General features: G+C 42.1%; 1 protein-coding gene across 1 annotated transcript in view; it reads left to right on the top strand.

Annotated features, from left to right (window-relative positions):
* Positions 1-14,900, top strand: part of SPIDR (scaffold protein involved in DNA repair) — a gene marked incomplete at both ends in the record, with an annotated part of 357,325 nt that overhangs the window by 277,971 nt on the left and 64,454 nt on the right. Inside the window, one exon of the mRNA XM_080715140.1 lies at positions 6,905-7,045. Within this exon, the coding sequence (XP_080571266.1) occupies positions 6,905-7,045 (141 nt within the window). The remainder of the gene's footprint in view (positions 1-6,904; positions 7,046-14,900) is intronic.

Below are 14,900 nucleotides of genomic sequence, written 5' to 3'. Positions count from 1 at the left end.
GGAAGCTGAGACAGGAAGACCAAAAGTTCTAGGCCAGCCTCAGCAACTTAGTAAGACCCTATATACAAATGAAAAATATGGTGCATGCTTGTAGTCTCAGCTACATAGTGAGTCCCTCTAAACTTAGTAAGATCCTGTTTCAAAATAAAGAATAAAAAATAGGTCTAGGGGTGTAGCTTGGAGATAGAATGCCCCTGGGTTCAGTCCTCCAGTACTACAAAATAAATAAAATGAAAATGAAAAATAGGGTGTGTACACTAGGTGTGGTGGCACCATCTATAATCCTGGTACTTGGGAGGCTGAAACAGGAGGATGATGGGTTTGTGGCCAGCCTCAGCAACTTAGTGAGACCCTGTTTCAAAATAAAGAATAAAAAATAAAGCCGAGGGTATATCTCATAGGTAGAATGCACTGGGTTCAAAAAGAAAGAAAACGAAGGCTATACGTGTAGAAAATAGGAAATCCAACCTAGCAAAGCACAAAGGGAGCCCCAGGTTTTGTGTTAACAGGTCCTCAGATGCATGCCCTGTCTTAGGTGTACACGCTGACACCTCCAGGTTGCAGCAGAACATAAGCTCTTAAGTATGGAGCACTGAGAAAGTTCAGAATCCTGAGAGATTTGGTGTAGAATTCCTGATAAGTACATAGAAAACTAATCTTAAAATGTAAATAGGAAAAGTACTATTTTATTATATGGAAGGCTATATAATTTCCTTGGATTACACTTCCTATTTTTTCAGTTTGTGTGCCTGCTTGCTTGTTTGCTTGTTTGTGGTACTGGAGATTGAACCCAGAAGCACTCTACCTCCAAGATATACTCCTAGCCCTATTTTGTTTGTTTGTTTGTTTGTTTGTTTGTTTGTTTTGCAGTACTGGGGATGGAACCCAGGGCATTCTACCTCTGAGCAACATCTCCAGCCCTAATTTTTTTTTTTTTTTTTTTTTTTTTTGGTGGTACTGGGGTTCCTGGAAGCCCTTCTACCTCTGGGCTACACTCCCAGACCTATTTTTACATTTTTAAAATTTGGAAACAGGGTCTCCTAAGCCAGCGTGTGTGGCTGGCTTCGAACTTGCGCGATCCTCCTGTCTCTGCCTCCCAAGCACGAGGATTACAAGCATGCGCCACCATGCCCGGCGAGGCCCGAATTTTTTATTCTTTATATTTGAAACAGGGTCTCACTGAGTTGCAAAGGGCCTCACTAAATAGCTGGGGCTGTCCACAAACCACAATCCTCCAGTCTCTGCCTCCCAATGCTGGGATTACAAGAGTGTACCATCACGGAATATATATATATATATATATATATATATATATATATACACATATATATACATATATATATGTATATATATACATATATATACATATATATATACACACATACATACATTTATTTATTTATTTATTTATTTGTTTGTTTATTGGTGGTACTTGGGGCAGAACCCAGAGGCTTTCTACCTTCGGGCTATACTCCCAGACCTATTTTTTTTATATTTTATTTGGAAACAGGGTCTCACTAATTTGTTGAGAGCCTCACGAAGTACCTGAGGCTGGCTTCCAACCTATGTGATCCTTCTGTCTCAGCCTCCCAAGTGTGGGGATTAGAAGTGTGTGTCACCATGCCCAGCTAATAATTTTATTTTTGAAACAGAGTCTCATTAGGTTGATGAGAGTTTCACTACTTGCTTAGGCTTCTTGGAAACTACAGTCCTCCTGTCTCAGCCTCCCAAGTACTGGGATTATAGGTATTGACACCACACCTAGTGTAATCCAAGTTTTGACATGTTGCATTTTTATTATCAACAGCTCAAGGGATTGTCTCTTTACCACTGTGATTTCCTATTTGATCTGTGAGTTGAAAACTATGTTATAAAGCCAAATGTAGTGGCACATGCCTGTAATGTCCATACTTGGTATACTAAGGAAGAAAGATCCCAGGTTCAAGGCCAGACTCAGCACTTTAGCAAGGACCTCAGCAACTTGGTGAGATCCTGTTGGAAAATTAAAATAACTATCCAGGCATGCTGGTGCATGCCTGTAATCCCAGTACTTGGGAGGCTTTGAGAGGAGGATCTCAGGGTTGTTGTTTTTATTTTATTTTTTATTGGTGCATTGTATTCATACATCATATTGGGGTAAAAAAAAAAAAAAACGTTTGTGGACATACATGTACACATCGCCCATTTAGCCCCTACCCAATTCCCACCCCATTCTCTCCCCTTCCTTCCTTCTTATGCTTGGCTTAGTGGTTGACTTCGATATGTTTAAGTACATTGTGTTCTTTAGCAAATTTCCTTCTTTCCTCCAGGATCTCAGGGTTGAGGACAGCCTCAGCAGTGTAGCAAGACTCTCAGCATCTTAGCCAGACCCTGTTCCAAAGCTAAAAATAAAAGGGGTTGGGAGTGTAGCTTGGAGGTAGAATGCTTCCGCGCAATAATTAATAAAAGTCTGGCTGTGTCGTTTAGATGTAGAATGCCTCTGGGTTCAATCCCCAGTACCATGCATGCACAAATAAATAAATAAATACAAAAATAAATAAAGGTTTGTACATGTAGGTCTGAGGTGGAATGCCTCTGGGTTCTATCTCTAGTACTGAAAAGAAAAATGTGTTATTTTTAGTTTTAATTTTGAAACACAAATTAATTGAAATGCTAAATTGCTGAGACTGGCCTCGATCCTACAATCCTCCTATCTCAGCCTTCCAAGTAGCGTCTCTCTCTTTTTTTTATTTTCCTCTTTCTTTTGTGGTGCAGGGGGATTGAACCCAGAGGCATTCTACCTCCAAGCTACACTTGTAGCCTTATTTTACTGTTTTTGAAACCAGGACTCACAAAGGTGCTAAGACTGGTTGGTCTTGAGCTTCCAATCCTCTGGTGTCAGCCTCCCAGTACTGGGATTACAGGCATGCACCACTACATCTGGCTTTCTCTAATCTTAATAATGCTTTCTATCCTAAAACTGACAAGGTAAAATTGTTTTTTTCCATTTCTGATATATAAGAATTTAGGTCTACTATCTTACTTACTACCCTATATTTTTCTTGCCTTTTTATGGTTTTCCTCATATTTTAGTTTTGTTTGTTTATATCTTTCACTTCATTTTTTTCCCTCCAGTAACTTGAAAGTTATACTCTCTCTTCTTCTAGTTGCTATCCTTGATACTTTACCACACAGACTGTGTAAGTTCATACCTAATTTTGTGCCTGTAGTGCCATAAGGACTTGGCCACATTTAAACTTGTCGCCCATCCATGCCTTCCATTCCTAGTTTCAGTTCTCTACCTGTTGGTTTATGTTGCCATTTGTGGTATTATGTTATCTCACCATGTTTATTCTGACTTATTTAATATCCTTTTTGTATTTGAGACCTTTTCACAAATAATTTTTTTCCTAAAGTCTACTTAGAAATTATTTTATTATTGCCTTAGTATTTAGCATATATCTCACTATGAAAGTGGGAAACAGTCCTAGTTTACCTGGAAATGTCTTTATTTGACCACAACTTTCTGTGTGTGTGTTTTGGGGATTTAACCTTGGGGTGGTCTATTTCTGAGCTACATCCCTAGTCCTTTTGAATATTTATCAATCTATCCTATATTTATTTTTGTGATACTAGGGATTAAACCAGAGGCATTTTTATTCAAGATACACCTGCAGCCCTTTTTATGTTTTTTGTTTTGAAACAGGATCTCACTAGGTTGCTAAGAGCCTCACCAATTTGTTGAAGCTGGTCTTGAACCTGTAATACTCCTATATCTACATTCCAAGTACTGGGAATACAGGAATATACCATCATGGCCAGCTTCTAGACTTTTTATTTTGAGGCGCATTCTCCCTGAGTTGCTGAGGCTGGCCTGGAATCTGTGATCCTCTTGCCTCAGCCTCTCAAGTCACTGGGATTACAGGTATGTGCCACCATTGTGTACCATGAGAGCACATTTTACCGCAATTTCTTTCTTTTTTTTGTGGTACTAGGTATTGAATCTAAGGACAGTCTACCTCTGAATGCCAACCCCTGCCCTATTTTATTTTTTATTTTGAAGCAAGGTCTTAATAAGTTGCAGAGGGTCTGGCTAAATTGCTGCGACTGGCTGCAAACCTGTGATCCTCCTGTCTCAGCCTCCCAAGTAATGGGATTATAAGCATGTGCCACCACACCCAGTTTACTACAATTCTTGACAGGTAGTTTTGCTGGCAGACAGTTCTAGTTTAGTTTTCAGAAGTTTGCAAATATTCCACTGGTTTCTGGTTGTATTCATGGCTTTGGAAAAGGTTGGTGAAAGTCAAATTAATGTTTGTTTGTAGATGTTCTTTGAAAAATAGTCTCATTGTGCACTTCTTGCTAAAAGATGCTAACCTATTCAGATAAATAAAAAATATTATTTGTGTGCTTCTTGCTTCTAAATCTTCTCTTTGAGCCGGGCATGGTGGCACATACTTGTAATCCCAGTACTTAGGAGGCTGAGACAGGAGGATTGCAGGTTAGTGGCCAGCGTAAGCTACTTGGTGAAGCCCTCCACAACTGAGTGCGACCTGTTTCAAGATAAAGAATAAAAATATAGGGCTGGGGTGTAGCTCAAAGGTAGAGTGCCCTCGGATTCCATTCCTAGTACCACAAAAAAAGAAAAAGAAATCTCTTTGCTTTGGTTCTGTCTAAGTCCATCATAATGCACCTGTTAGAATGGATTTTCTTAGTCACTGTATTACAAATGCTTGTTTCTCCTTCATCTATTTTGTTCTGGGATTCCTAATAGGCCTACATTAGACCTTCTTGTTCTGTCCCTTCTCTCTCTACTCTCAAGCCACCTTCTAGGTGACTTAGGTAGCTTCAGAAATCAGTCCCACAAACACACTCTCCAGATGGACATGGCTATTTGTTAAGCTCATTCAATGCATTTCTCATTTTTTGCTTATTGGTATATAGCTTTCCTGTTTGAAAGTTCTATTTCACTCTTCAAATTTGCCAAATCATTTTGTATAGCTTCTTGTCTCATGTTAATATTTTTATAATTTAACTTTTAAAAAGTTATTCTAAGCTGGGCATGGTGGCACACGCTTGTAATTCCAGCATTTGGGAGGCTGAGACTGGAGGATTGTGGTTCGTGGACAGCCTCAGCTACTTATGAAGCCCTCTACAATTCAGTGAGACCCAGTTTCAAAATAAAGAATAAAAAATAGGACAGGAGGTGTAATTCAGAGGTTGAATGCCCCTGGGTTCCATCCCCAGACCCGCGCAAAAAAAAAAGTTATTCTGAGTTAGGTGCTATGGTATATGCATATAATCCTAGCTTTTGGGGAGTGTGAGACATTCCCAAAACTCTCTTTGGGAGTGTGAGGAACACAAGCTCATGTTTAGCCTTGGTAATTTAGCAAGATCCTGTCTTGAAATAAATTTTAAAAGGGCTGGGAATGCAGTTCAGAGACAGAATACTCCTGGGTTAAATCTCTACTACCCTCTCACCTCTCCCCACCCCCAACACACACACATGCTGTTCTGAATTTCCTAGTTGTTAATTCTAATATATTGAGTCTTCAGCAGGTCTCTTATTTTTTCTGACTCTTCCCACATTGTGGTTTATTTTCTTGTTTGTTGATTTTTATAAGAGCACATTTTGGAGCTCATTCCATGGCAAACTAGCAATTTAGTTAAAGATACTTTCTTTCATCAGTATTTCCCTTTATTTCTTTCATGTTGTTGTTGCTTTGTGGTACTGGGATTGAACCCAGGAGCATTCTTTCTCTAAGCTATACCCCAGCCCTTTTATTTTAAGATAGAATCTGACCTTTCTGCCTCAACCTCCAAGTACTCAGATTTTCGGTGTATACCATGGCAGCTGGCTTCCCTTTGCTTTTCCTTTCCACCTCGGGACATGTCAGGGTGTCTGGAGTCCTGGCTTCAGATTGAGACTCCCTGCGTTTATTGTTTGCTTGTCATCTGCTCTTCTCTTTTATAGTCTTATATTTAAAACAGTTTTGTGGCCAGGCATAGCGGCACACACCTGTAATCCCAGTACTAGGGAGGCTGAGACAGGAGAATCACAGATTTGAGCCCAGCCTTGACAACTAAGTGAGGTCCTTTGAAACTTAGTGAGACCCTATTTCAAAATAAAACATAATGCTGGGCATGGTGGCATACACTTGTAATCCCAGTACTTGGTAGGCTGAAACAGGAGGATTACAGATTTGTGGCCAGGCTCAGGTACTTAGTAAGGCCCTCTGCAACTCAGTGAGACCCTGTTTCAAAAATAAAGAATAAGCTGGGTGTGGTGGCGCACACTTGTAATCCCAGCATTCAGGAGGCTGAGACTGGAGGATTGTGGTTTGCTGACAGCCTCAGCTACTTAGTGAGACCCTCCACAACTTTAGTGAGACCCTGTTTCAAAGAAGGAACACTCTGAGTCAGGCATGGTGGTGCAAGTCTATAATCCTAGTACATGTGAGACTGAAACAAGAGGTGAAGGCCAGCCTCAACAACTTAGCAAGGACCTGTTTCAAAATAAAAACAAAATAGAGCTGGGAGTGTAGCTCAGAGGTAGAATGCCCTGGTTTCAGTCCCTAGTACCCCCCCAATAAAAAGAAGGAAGAAAAGGGGGTGCTGTTTCTGGACAGCAGTGATTACATTTGGTAGGAGAGGATGGTTGTCTTGGTGTGCTTTTCAGCCACATTTGGCTTCGGAGTTTGTTTCATGCCAAAAAAATAATTCTGTCTCCTGTATTTGTGGCTATCAATTCAAACACCTGCATATATAGATCCAGAAGGTATGTGCTTGTGTCCGTCCTCATTTGTCCTGACTCCACCTTCAGGAGTGTGACTACAGTAGATTTCTAGTGAAGAGGCGGGAAATCTTGAGTCCTATATTAATCTAAACTCTCCCCTCAAAGAACAAATATGAATTCTTTTTCTAGAGTCTGCTTTCTGGTGCAAGATGCCTATGGAATGTTTGGTGAAGTGCACTTGGAAGGCGCCATCTTGAAGGATCGACAGTTAGAAGGGAAGTCCTGCAGCCTGGTGGGAATGAAGGTTCTACAGAAGGCCACCAGGGGAAGGTAAAGATACACTGGACGAGCATCTAGTATGTTGCAATGTCTGGTTCTTTTATTAGTCGTGTGTGTGTGTGTGTGTGTGTGTGTGTGTGTGTGTGTTAGCAGGAATTGAATCCAAAATCACTCTGCCACTGAACTACATCCCAGCCCTTTGTGTTTTGTTGTTGTTGTTGTTGTTGTTGTTGTTGTTGTTTTTGAAACAGAGTCTCACAGAGCATAGTGGCACATCCTTGTAATCCCAGTACATGCAAGGCTGAGACAGAATTGCAGGTTTGAGTCCAGCCTCAGCAATTTAGTAATAGCCTGTCTTCAAATTAAAAAAAAAATCTATCTATCTATATATATCTAGAGAGAGATAGGACTGTAGCTCAGAGGTAGAACCTAGTGCCAAAAAAATTAAAAAATAGAAAAAGGAGGAAGGAAGGAAGGAAGGAAGGATGGATGGATGGATGGATGGATGGATGGACGGACGGACGGACGGACGGACAGGCTGCCTAGCTAGGCAAAACTATAATTGAACAACAACAAAAAAATGATTCAGGTTTAGTGATTCATATCATTTAAGAATGTAAAATGGAACTAAAAACCAGATTCATATCCCAGACATGATGACTCAGTGAGATGAAGTATCTCTGATGTTTGAAATATGTTATTTAGCCAGGCATGGTGGTGCACGCTTATAATCTTAGTTCTTGGGAGGCTGAAACAGGAGGATCCCAGGTTCATGGCCAGCCTCAGAAAATAGTGAGACCCTCTGCAACTTAGTGAGACCCTGTTTCAAAATAAAAAATAACAATAAGGCTGGGGTATACCTCAGAGGTAGAATGCCCCTAGATTCAATCCCCAGTAACAAAAAATAAACAAACAAATATAAAATAAACATGTTGGCATTATTAGCATTTAATTTATGAAGCAAATGTCCTTTACTATTATGTATTTATGTATTTATGTATTTATTTATTTATTTATTTAGGTACTGGAGATGGAACCTAGGGGCATTCTATCTCCAAGCTATACCCCTAGCCCTATTTATTATTCTTTGTTTTGAAACAGGGTCCACAATCCTCTTGTCTCAGCCTCCCAAATGCCGGGATTACAAGTGTGCGGCACCACACCTGGACTTTACTATCATTTAGACTTTTGTTTTTTGTTTTTTTTTTTAATTCTCTCATTGCTAGAAATTAGTGTATTTTTTTAAAAATTATCATTATTTATACTTCTTTGAATACTACTTCAAATTGGAATTTTTTTTGTGTGTATGTGTGTGTGTTATAATGGAGATGGAACCCAGGGGCATTCTACCTCCAAGCTCTACCCCCAGCCCTACTTATTATTCTTTATTTTAAAACAGGGTCTCACTGAATTGCAAAGGGCCTCACTAAAGTAGCTGAAGCTGTCCTCGAACCATGATCCTCCTGTCTTATTCTCCCAAATGCTGGTATTTCGAGCATGTGCCACCACTCCCGGCTTCAAATTAGAATGTTTTGAGGATAGAAAAATGCTCAGGAATATCTATAAGCTCAGCGATCCCCTCAGTCCTATTATATGCCAGGATTTCTAGGCTAATGGGAAGACCTGTAGCTACCTCTCTTCATCATCCACCTTTCAAGTGGGCTCTACATCCACCTCAGTAGCTGACCAGGATGCCTGAACCAGCTGATGACATCTGAACACTGAATTCCTAATGAAATGACTGGGGAAAAAGAAATGAGCAAAACATGTTGTATACATGTGTTTTCTCTTAAAGATTTGATTTTTAAAACTAATAATAAAGGATCCTTACGTGATGGCTATATAAATGAATATCTAATTTGGTGAAAATACATTTTATGAGCTTTAAGAAAAACTCTTTTAGGTTGTTGTGTTTGTGCTTTTGATAGTAAGCAAGCTTGAAGCCAGGTACAGTTGCCCACACCTGTAATCCCAGTTCTTTGGAGGCTGAGGCAGTACTTGGACACAAGTTCTTTAGTTGTAGCCTCAATAACTTACAGTCTCAAAATAAGAAGATATAAACATTATAGTAAGCAAACTTGCTCTCTGCCACATGTTATAGCACCTCACCCTAAAATGTTTTGGATAGGCAGGGGACAATTGTACATAGGTCTGTCCCAGACTATGCCGGGAACATGCCAAATACTTCTTCCAAGTAGGGAAAAGAGGAACCATTTTTTTTTATTTTTTTAATTGGTGCATTGTAATCATATATCACATTGGAATACAAGACTTGAGAGGATGTACAAGCACACATCATCCAATTAGCCCTCATCCAGCCCCCATCCCATTCCCTCCCCCTCCCTCGATCCCATGCTTGTTTGGTCATTAACTTTGATACATTTGCTTATGTACCTCCTGCATTTTAAAGAGGCTCCATCCTCCCCTATTCCATACCCTCTGATTGGTCACCTTAGTTGCTTCACTGTAGGGCCCTTTCTATAGCTCAACCTCTTCCTGTTGCCCCTTTACTCCTAGTTTTTGCTGATTAGGGGAAGCATCTGATTTATATTTTTTGTGATCTTTCTCTGTGCATGCTGCGTTGCAAGTACCGATCCCACTCTTGATGGCCCCAGTAGTGGCCTGGCTACCCGGTGGACTGATCCAGACCTCGCTGGCTCAAGCAGTGGCTTTGTCTCATGGGAGGCCCCGATTCTGGTCTCGCTGGCCCCGACACCAGCCTAACCCCTCAGCTGGCTCCGATCCCGGCCTTGGAGGCCCCAGTAGTGGCCTTGCCTCACAGCAGGCTCCGATACTGGCCATTGGCCCCGGCACCGCCCTAACCCCTCGGAAGGCTCCAATCCCGGCCTCAGAGGCCCAGCACCGGCCTAGCCTCACGGAGGGTCCGATCCCGGCCTCGCTGGCCCCAGCACTGGCCTAACCCCTCGGCAGGCTCTGATCCCTTCCTTGGAGGCCCCAGCACCGGCCTTGCCTCACAGCAGGCTCCGATGACGGCCTCGCTGACCCCAGCACCGGTCTAACCCCTTGGCAGGCTCCCATCCAGCCTTGGAGGCCTCAGTAGTGGCCTTGCCTCATGGAAGGCTCCGGTGTTGGCTGCTGGTCCTGGCACCAGCCAAATCCCTCAGCAGGCTCCGATCCCAGCCTCGGAAGCCCCAGCACCAGCCTTGCCTCACGGAAGGCTCCGATGCCGGCCATTGGCCCCGTCACCAGCCTAACCCCTCGGCAGGCTCTTATCCCAGCCTCGGAGGCCCCAGCACCGGGCTTGCCTCGCGGTAGGCTCTAATGTTGGTCGCTGGCCCCGGCATCGGCCTAACCCCTTGGCAGGCTCCAATCCCAGCCTCGGAGGCCCCAGTAGCGGCCTTGCCTCATGGCAGGCTCTGATGCCGGCCATTGGCCCTGGCACCAGCCTAACCCCTCGACAGACTCTTATCTTGGCCTCAGAGGCCCCAGCACCGGCCTAACCCCTTGGCAGGCTCCGATCCCAGCCTCGGAGGCCCCAGTAGAGGAACCATTTTTAATGGAACTCCCCCATCATATAATGAATTAATATAAACAGTGAATCAGAGTTTCTTGATCATACTGTTACCTGTCCTTCTTCAAAAGATATGTTACTTTGGCTCTCTTGATGTTGATGTTTTGTTGAGTTACTATAAAATCTGAGTTTATAGCCGGGCGTGGTGGCGCACGCTTGTAATCCCCGCGCTTGGGAGGCAGAGACAGGAGGATCGCGCAGGTTCGAAGCCAGCCGCGCGCGCTGGCTTAGGAGACCCTGTTTCCAAATAAAAATGTAAAAATGGGTCTGGGAGTGTAGCCCGGAGGTAGAAGGGCTTCCAAGAACCCCAGTACCACCAAAAAAAAAAAAAAAAAAAAAAAAAATCTGAGTTTATAATAGTACCCAAGGAAGCCAGGTGTGGTGGCGCATGCTTGTAATCCCAGCATTCAAGAGGCTGAGACTGGAGGATCACGGTTCAGGGACAGCCTCAGCTACTTAGTGAGGCCCTCTGCAACTTAGTGAGACCCTGTTTCAAAATAAAAAGTAAAATAAGGCAGGGGGTATAGCTCAGAGGTCAAATGCCCCTGGGTTCCATCTCCAGACCTGCAAAAATAAAAATAAAAATAAATAAATAGTACCCAAAAAGCAAAAACTTATTACAAGTTTGTAATACTCTGATTTTGAAGCATTTATTGGTAGCATCCCCCTCTCGTGTGTGTGTGTGTGTGTGTGTGTGTGTGTGTGTGTGTGTTTGTAAGCCAGGGGCCTTCTTCTTCCAGGCCATACCTCTAGCCCTATATTTTATTTTTATTTTTGAAATAGGGTCTGGCTAAGTTGTTGAGAGCCTCACTATGTTGCCAAGCCTGGCTTTGAGCGTGTGATCCTCCTTTCTCAGCCTCCCAAGTACTGGGATTATAGGCATACACCTCCTTGCCTGGCTCTAGTGTGGCTATTCTACATTGTGAACATTTGCTGAGCATTTCTTCTGATTCATTTCAGTAAGCAGGTAACTTCTTACAGGCCTCAACTCTGTTTCCTGTCAGCCTTTTCTTTCATTCTTTCATTCATTCATTCATTCACTCATTCATTGGCAGTACTAGGGATAGAACCCAAGGGCATTCTACCTCTGAGCTACACCCCAGTCCTATTTTATAATCTTTTTATTTTTTGGAACAGTCTCACTGAGTTGTGAAGGGCCTCGCTAATAGCTGAGGTTGTTCTTAAACCACAGTCCTTCGGTCTCTGCCTTCGGAATGCCCGGCCTCCTGTCTGCCTTTTCTATGGCACCATGAGGGTGAGTGGTACCTCTGCTTAAGAGCTTCTCTTTCTGGAAGAAGCAAGCCCTGAGTAGATACAGGGATATAACATTGATCATTATAAATATGTCTTATAACAGGTATTTCCTGTTTTTGTAAAAAAGTAGCAGTATTTTAATAAAATTGCACTATAGGTTTTTTAGGGGAGGAAGATTGGATTCCACACATGAGCCATCCATCTGGGCCTGCTGAAACAGTAGTGGGCTCCTGCCACAGGCTGCTCCAGGTATGCTCCAGGTCCAGGCAGGGCTGTGACTGGAGAGGGCAGAAATCCTGCTAGTGATGGACCAACACCACCAGGCTTGGATCCAGGGTCCCATGCCTCTATAAAAATTCATGTTCTTTGGCCGTTATGCTGTACAGATATATGTGTACCTAATATTTACCCCAGATTTTGGGGTTTGCTCTGGAAGCCTAACTTCCATTTCTGATATTTCTGCAGGAAGTATTTTTTTCTATGGGGAATGCATTTAGCAGTCCACATAATTCTGTTGCTGATAAATTTTTTAAAAAGTTTGTGGTCAGCCAGGTGTGATGGCATAAGCTTGTAATCCCAGCATTCGAGAGGCTGAGAATGGAGATGGAGGTTTGCAGATAGACTCAGCTACTTAGTGAAGCCTTTTGCAACTCCATGAGATCCTGTTTCAAAATAAAGAATAGAAGGCCAGGCATGGTGGCACACACTTGTAATCCCTGCACTTGGGAGGCTAAGACAGGAGGATCGCACAGGTTCAAAGCCAGCCTCAGCTACTTAGGCCCTCAGCAACTTAGTGAGACCCTGTTTCCAAATAAAATACAAAATAGGTCTGGGAGTATAGCCCAGAGGTAGAAAGCCTCTGGGTTCCACCCCCAGTACCACAAAAAAAAAAAAAAAAAAAATAGAAAATAGGGCTGAGGGTATTGCTTGGAGGTAAAATGCCTCTGGGTTCCATCCCCAGTACCACACACACAAAAAAAGTTTGCGGTCCTAGATATCAAACCCAGGACCTCATGCATGTTAGGCAAGCTCTCTACCACTGTGCTCTACCCCCAAACCAATTTATCAATAAACTTTTGAAACCCTTTCTAAGTTTTGGTTGCTGCAAAATATTTGATTTTTGGGGAGTCAGATTAGTTTATTTTATACATTTAACATGCAACCATCTAAATAAATAGGTCTTCTTTTTGTTTTTTTTTTAGAAGCTATATTTCTTCAAAACAAATTATTAAATAATTTTGGAATGCTAGATGTTATAATTGCCTATTATGTCATCCAATGTCAGTTACCCACCCATGGCTCAGTAAACACAATATTCTCTCTGTTTTCCCCCAAAGTATTGTGTTTCATAGAAACTCTCATAAACTAACAAAATGCCCTTCTCATAGTCTTAGTAGAATTGGCTTACTTCCAAAATTAAAGCTAAAATTATTAATTTCACAACTGTAATATCTAATATAGAAAAAATCTTTATTGTACATGCCTGAAAGCCCAGCATTTTGGAAGTCTGAGGCAGGAGGATTGCCTGAGCCCAGGAAGTTCAAGGCCAGTTTGGGCAACATAACAAGACCTTGTCTTTAAAAAAAAGGGGGGGGGGGCTCACTAAGTTGCTGAAGCTGACCGAGAACCTAGAATACTCCTGTCTCAGCCTCCTAAGTACTGGAATTACAAGTGTGTGTCACCATGCTCAGCTAAAATGTTACCTTTTTAAAGGCCACATACTTCCCTTTGGGGTTGAAATCTAGAATTTCCTTGATAGTTGCTACATTTAGAAAGCTTGCTTTGCCAGGCATCCATGGCACACTCCCAGCAACTCAGGAGTCTGAGGTAGGAGGATCACAAGTTCAAGTCCAGCCTGGGGAACTCAGTGAGAACCTGTGTCAAAACAAAAAAAATTATAAAAATACTGGAGATGTGACTAGTGGTAGAGGGCCCCTAGGTTTAATCCCCAGTACTGCAGAAAAAAATATGGATGGGTAGATAGAAGCTTGCTTATATGCTTTAAGGAACATCCCTAAGGATTCTTCCATGATTCTGAAAATTAAATGATTTCTTGGTGGACTTAACTAAGTTTTTGGAAGAAGAGTAAAGTGTCACATAATAAAAGAGTGCTGAAGCCAGGCATGGTGGTGCATACCTATAATCCCAGTACTTGGGAGGATGAGAATAGGAGAGGAGTGTCACAGGTTCAGTGACAGCCTCAGCAAGCACTTTCATCAGCCTAGCAGGGCCCTGTTTCAAAATAAAAATAAAATAGGGCTGGGGTGTAACTTTTAAGTAAAATGCCCCTGGATTCAATCCCCAGCACCAAAAAATAAAATAAAGAGTGCTGAGTTAGGTGTGGGAGCACAGGCCTATAATCCCAGTACTTGAGAGAATGAGACAGGAGGACCAAAAGTTCAAGGTCAGTCTCAGCAGTTTGTAGACAGCCTCAGCTACTCAGTGAGGCCCTTTGTAACTTAGTGAGACCCTGTTTCAAAATAAAGAATTAAAAACAGGGCAGGGGATGTAGCTCGGAGGTCAAATGCCCCTGGGTTTCATCTCCAGACCTGCAAAAAAAAAAAAAAGGTAAGAAGTTGGCTGCGGTGGCACAGACTTGTAATATCAATACCTGGGAAGTTGAGAGAGGAGGATCGTGCAAACAAAGGCAACACATGGTAACTTAGCAAGGCCCTTTTGAAAAATAAAAATAAATAATAAATAAAATGGTTTGGGGTTTAGCTCAGTAGTAGTATCCCTGGATTCAATCTGAAATGCAAGGAAGGAAGGAAGGAAGGAAGGAAGGAAGGAAGGAAGGAAGGAAGGAAGGAGAAAGAAAGAGCAAGCTTACACTGAGTTATGAATGTGACTGCAAATGTTTCATAAGTTCATTTGGAGAAGAATAGATTCTGAATGGAACTTCTGGAATGACACAACTTAGGGAGTAGGGGCTCAAAAAGGAAACAACAATTATTACCAACCTTGGCCATTATGGCTATTTGGGAAAATAAAAATGAGAATTTGTTTACTAAAATAGGCATCTGTCTAAATCATTCAGTACCTATAGCATTCACTGGAAGCTTCTTAAGATAAGAAAATTGACTTTCTATCTAATCTGCTTTAATTATCAATGAGAGTGAA

The sequence above is a fragment of the Muscardinus avellanarius genome (genome assembly GCF_963383645.1).
Source record: "Muscardinus avellanarius genome assembly, chromosome: 1".
Taxonomy (NCBI): domain Eukaryota; kingdom Metazoa; phylum Chordata; class Mammalia; order Rodentia; family Gliridae; genus Muscardinus; species Muscardinus avellanarius.
Note: the sequence above shows the minus strand (reverse complement) of the source record. Positions and strands in the feature narration are given on the sequence as shown.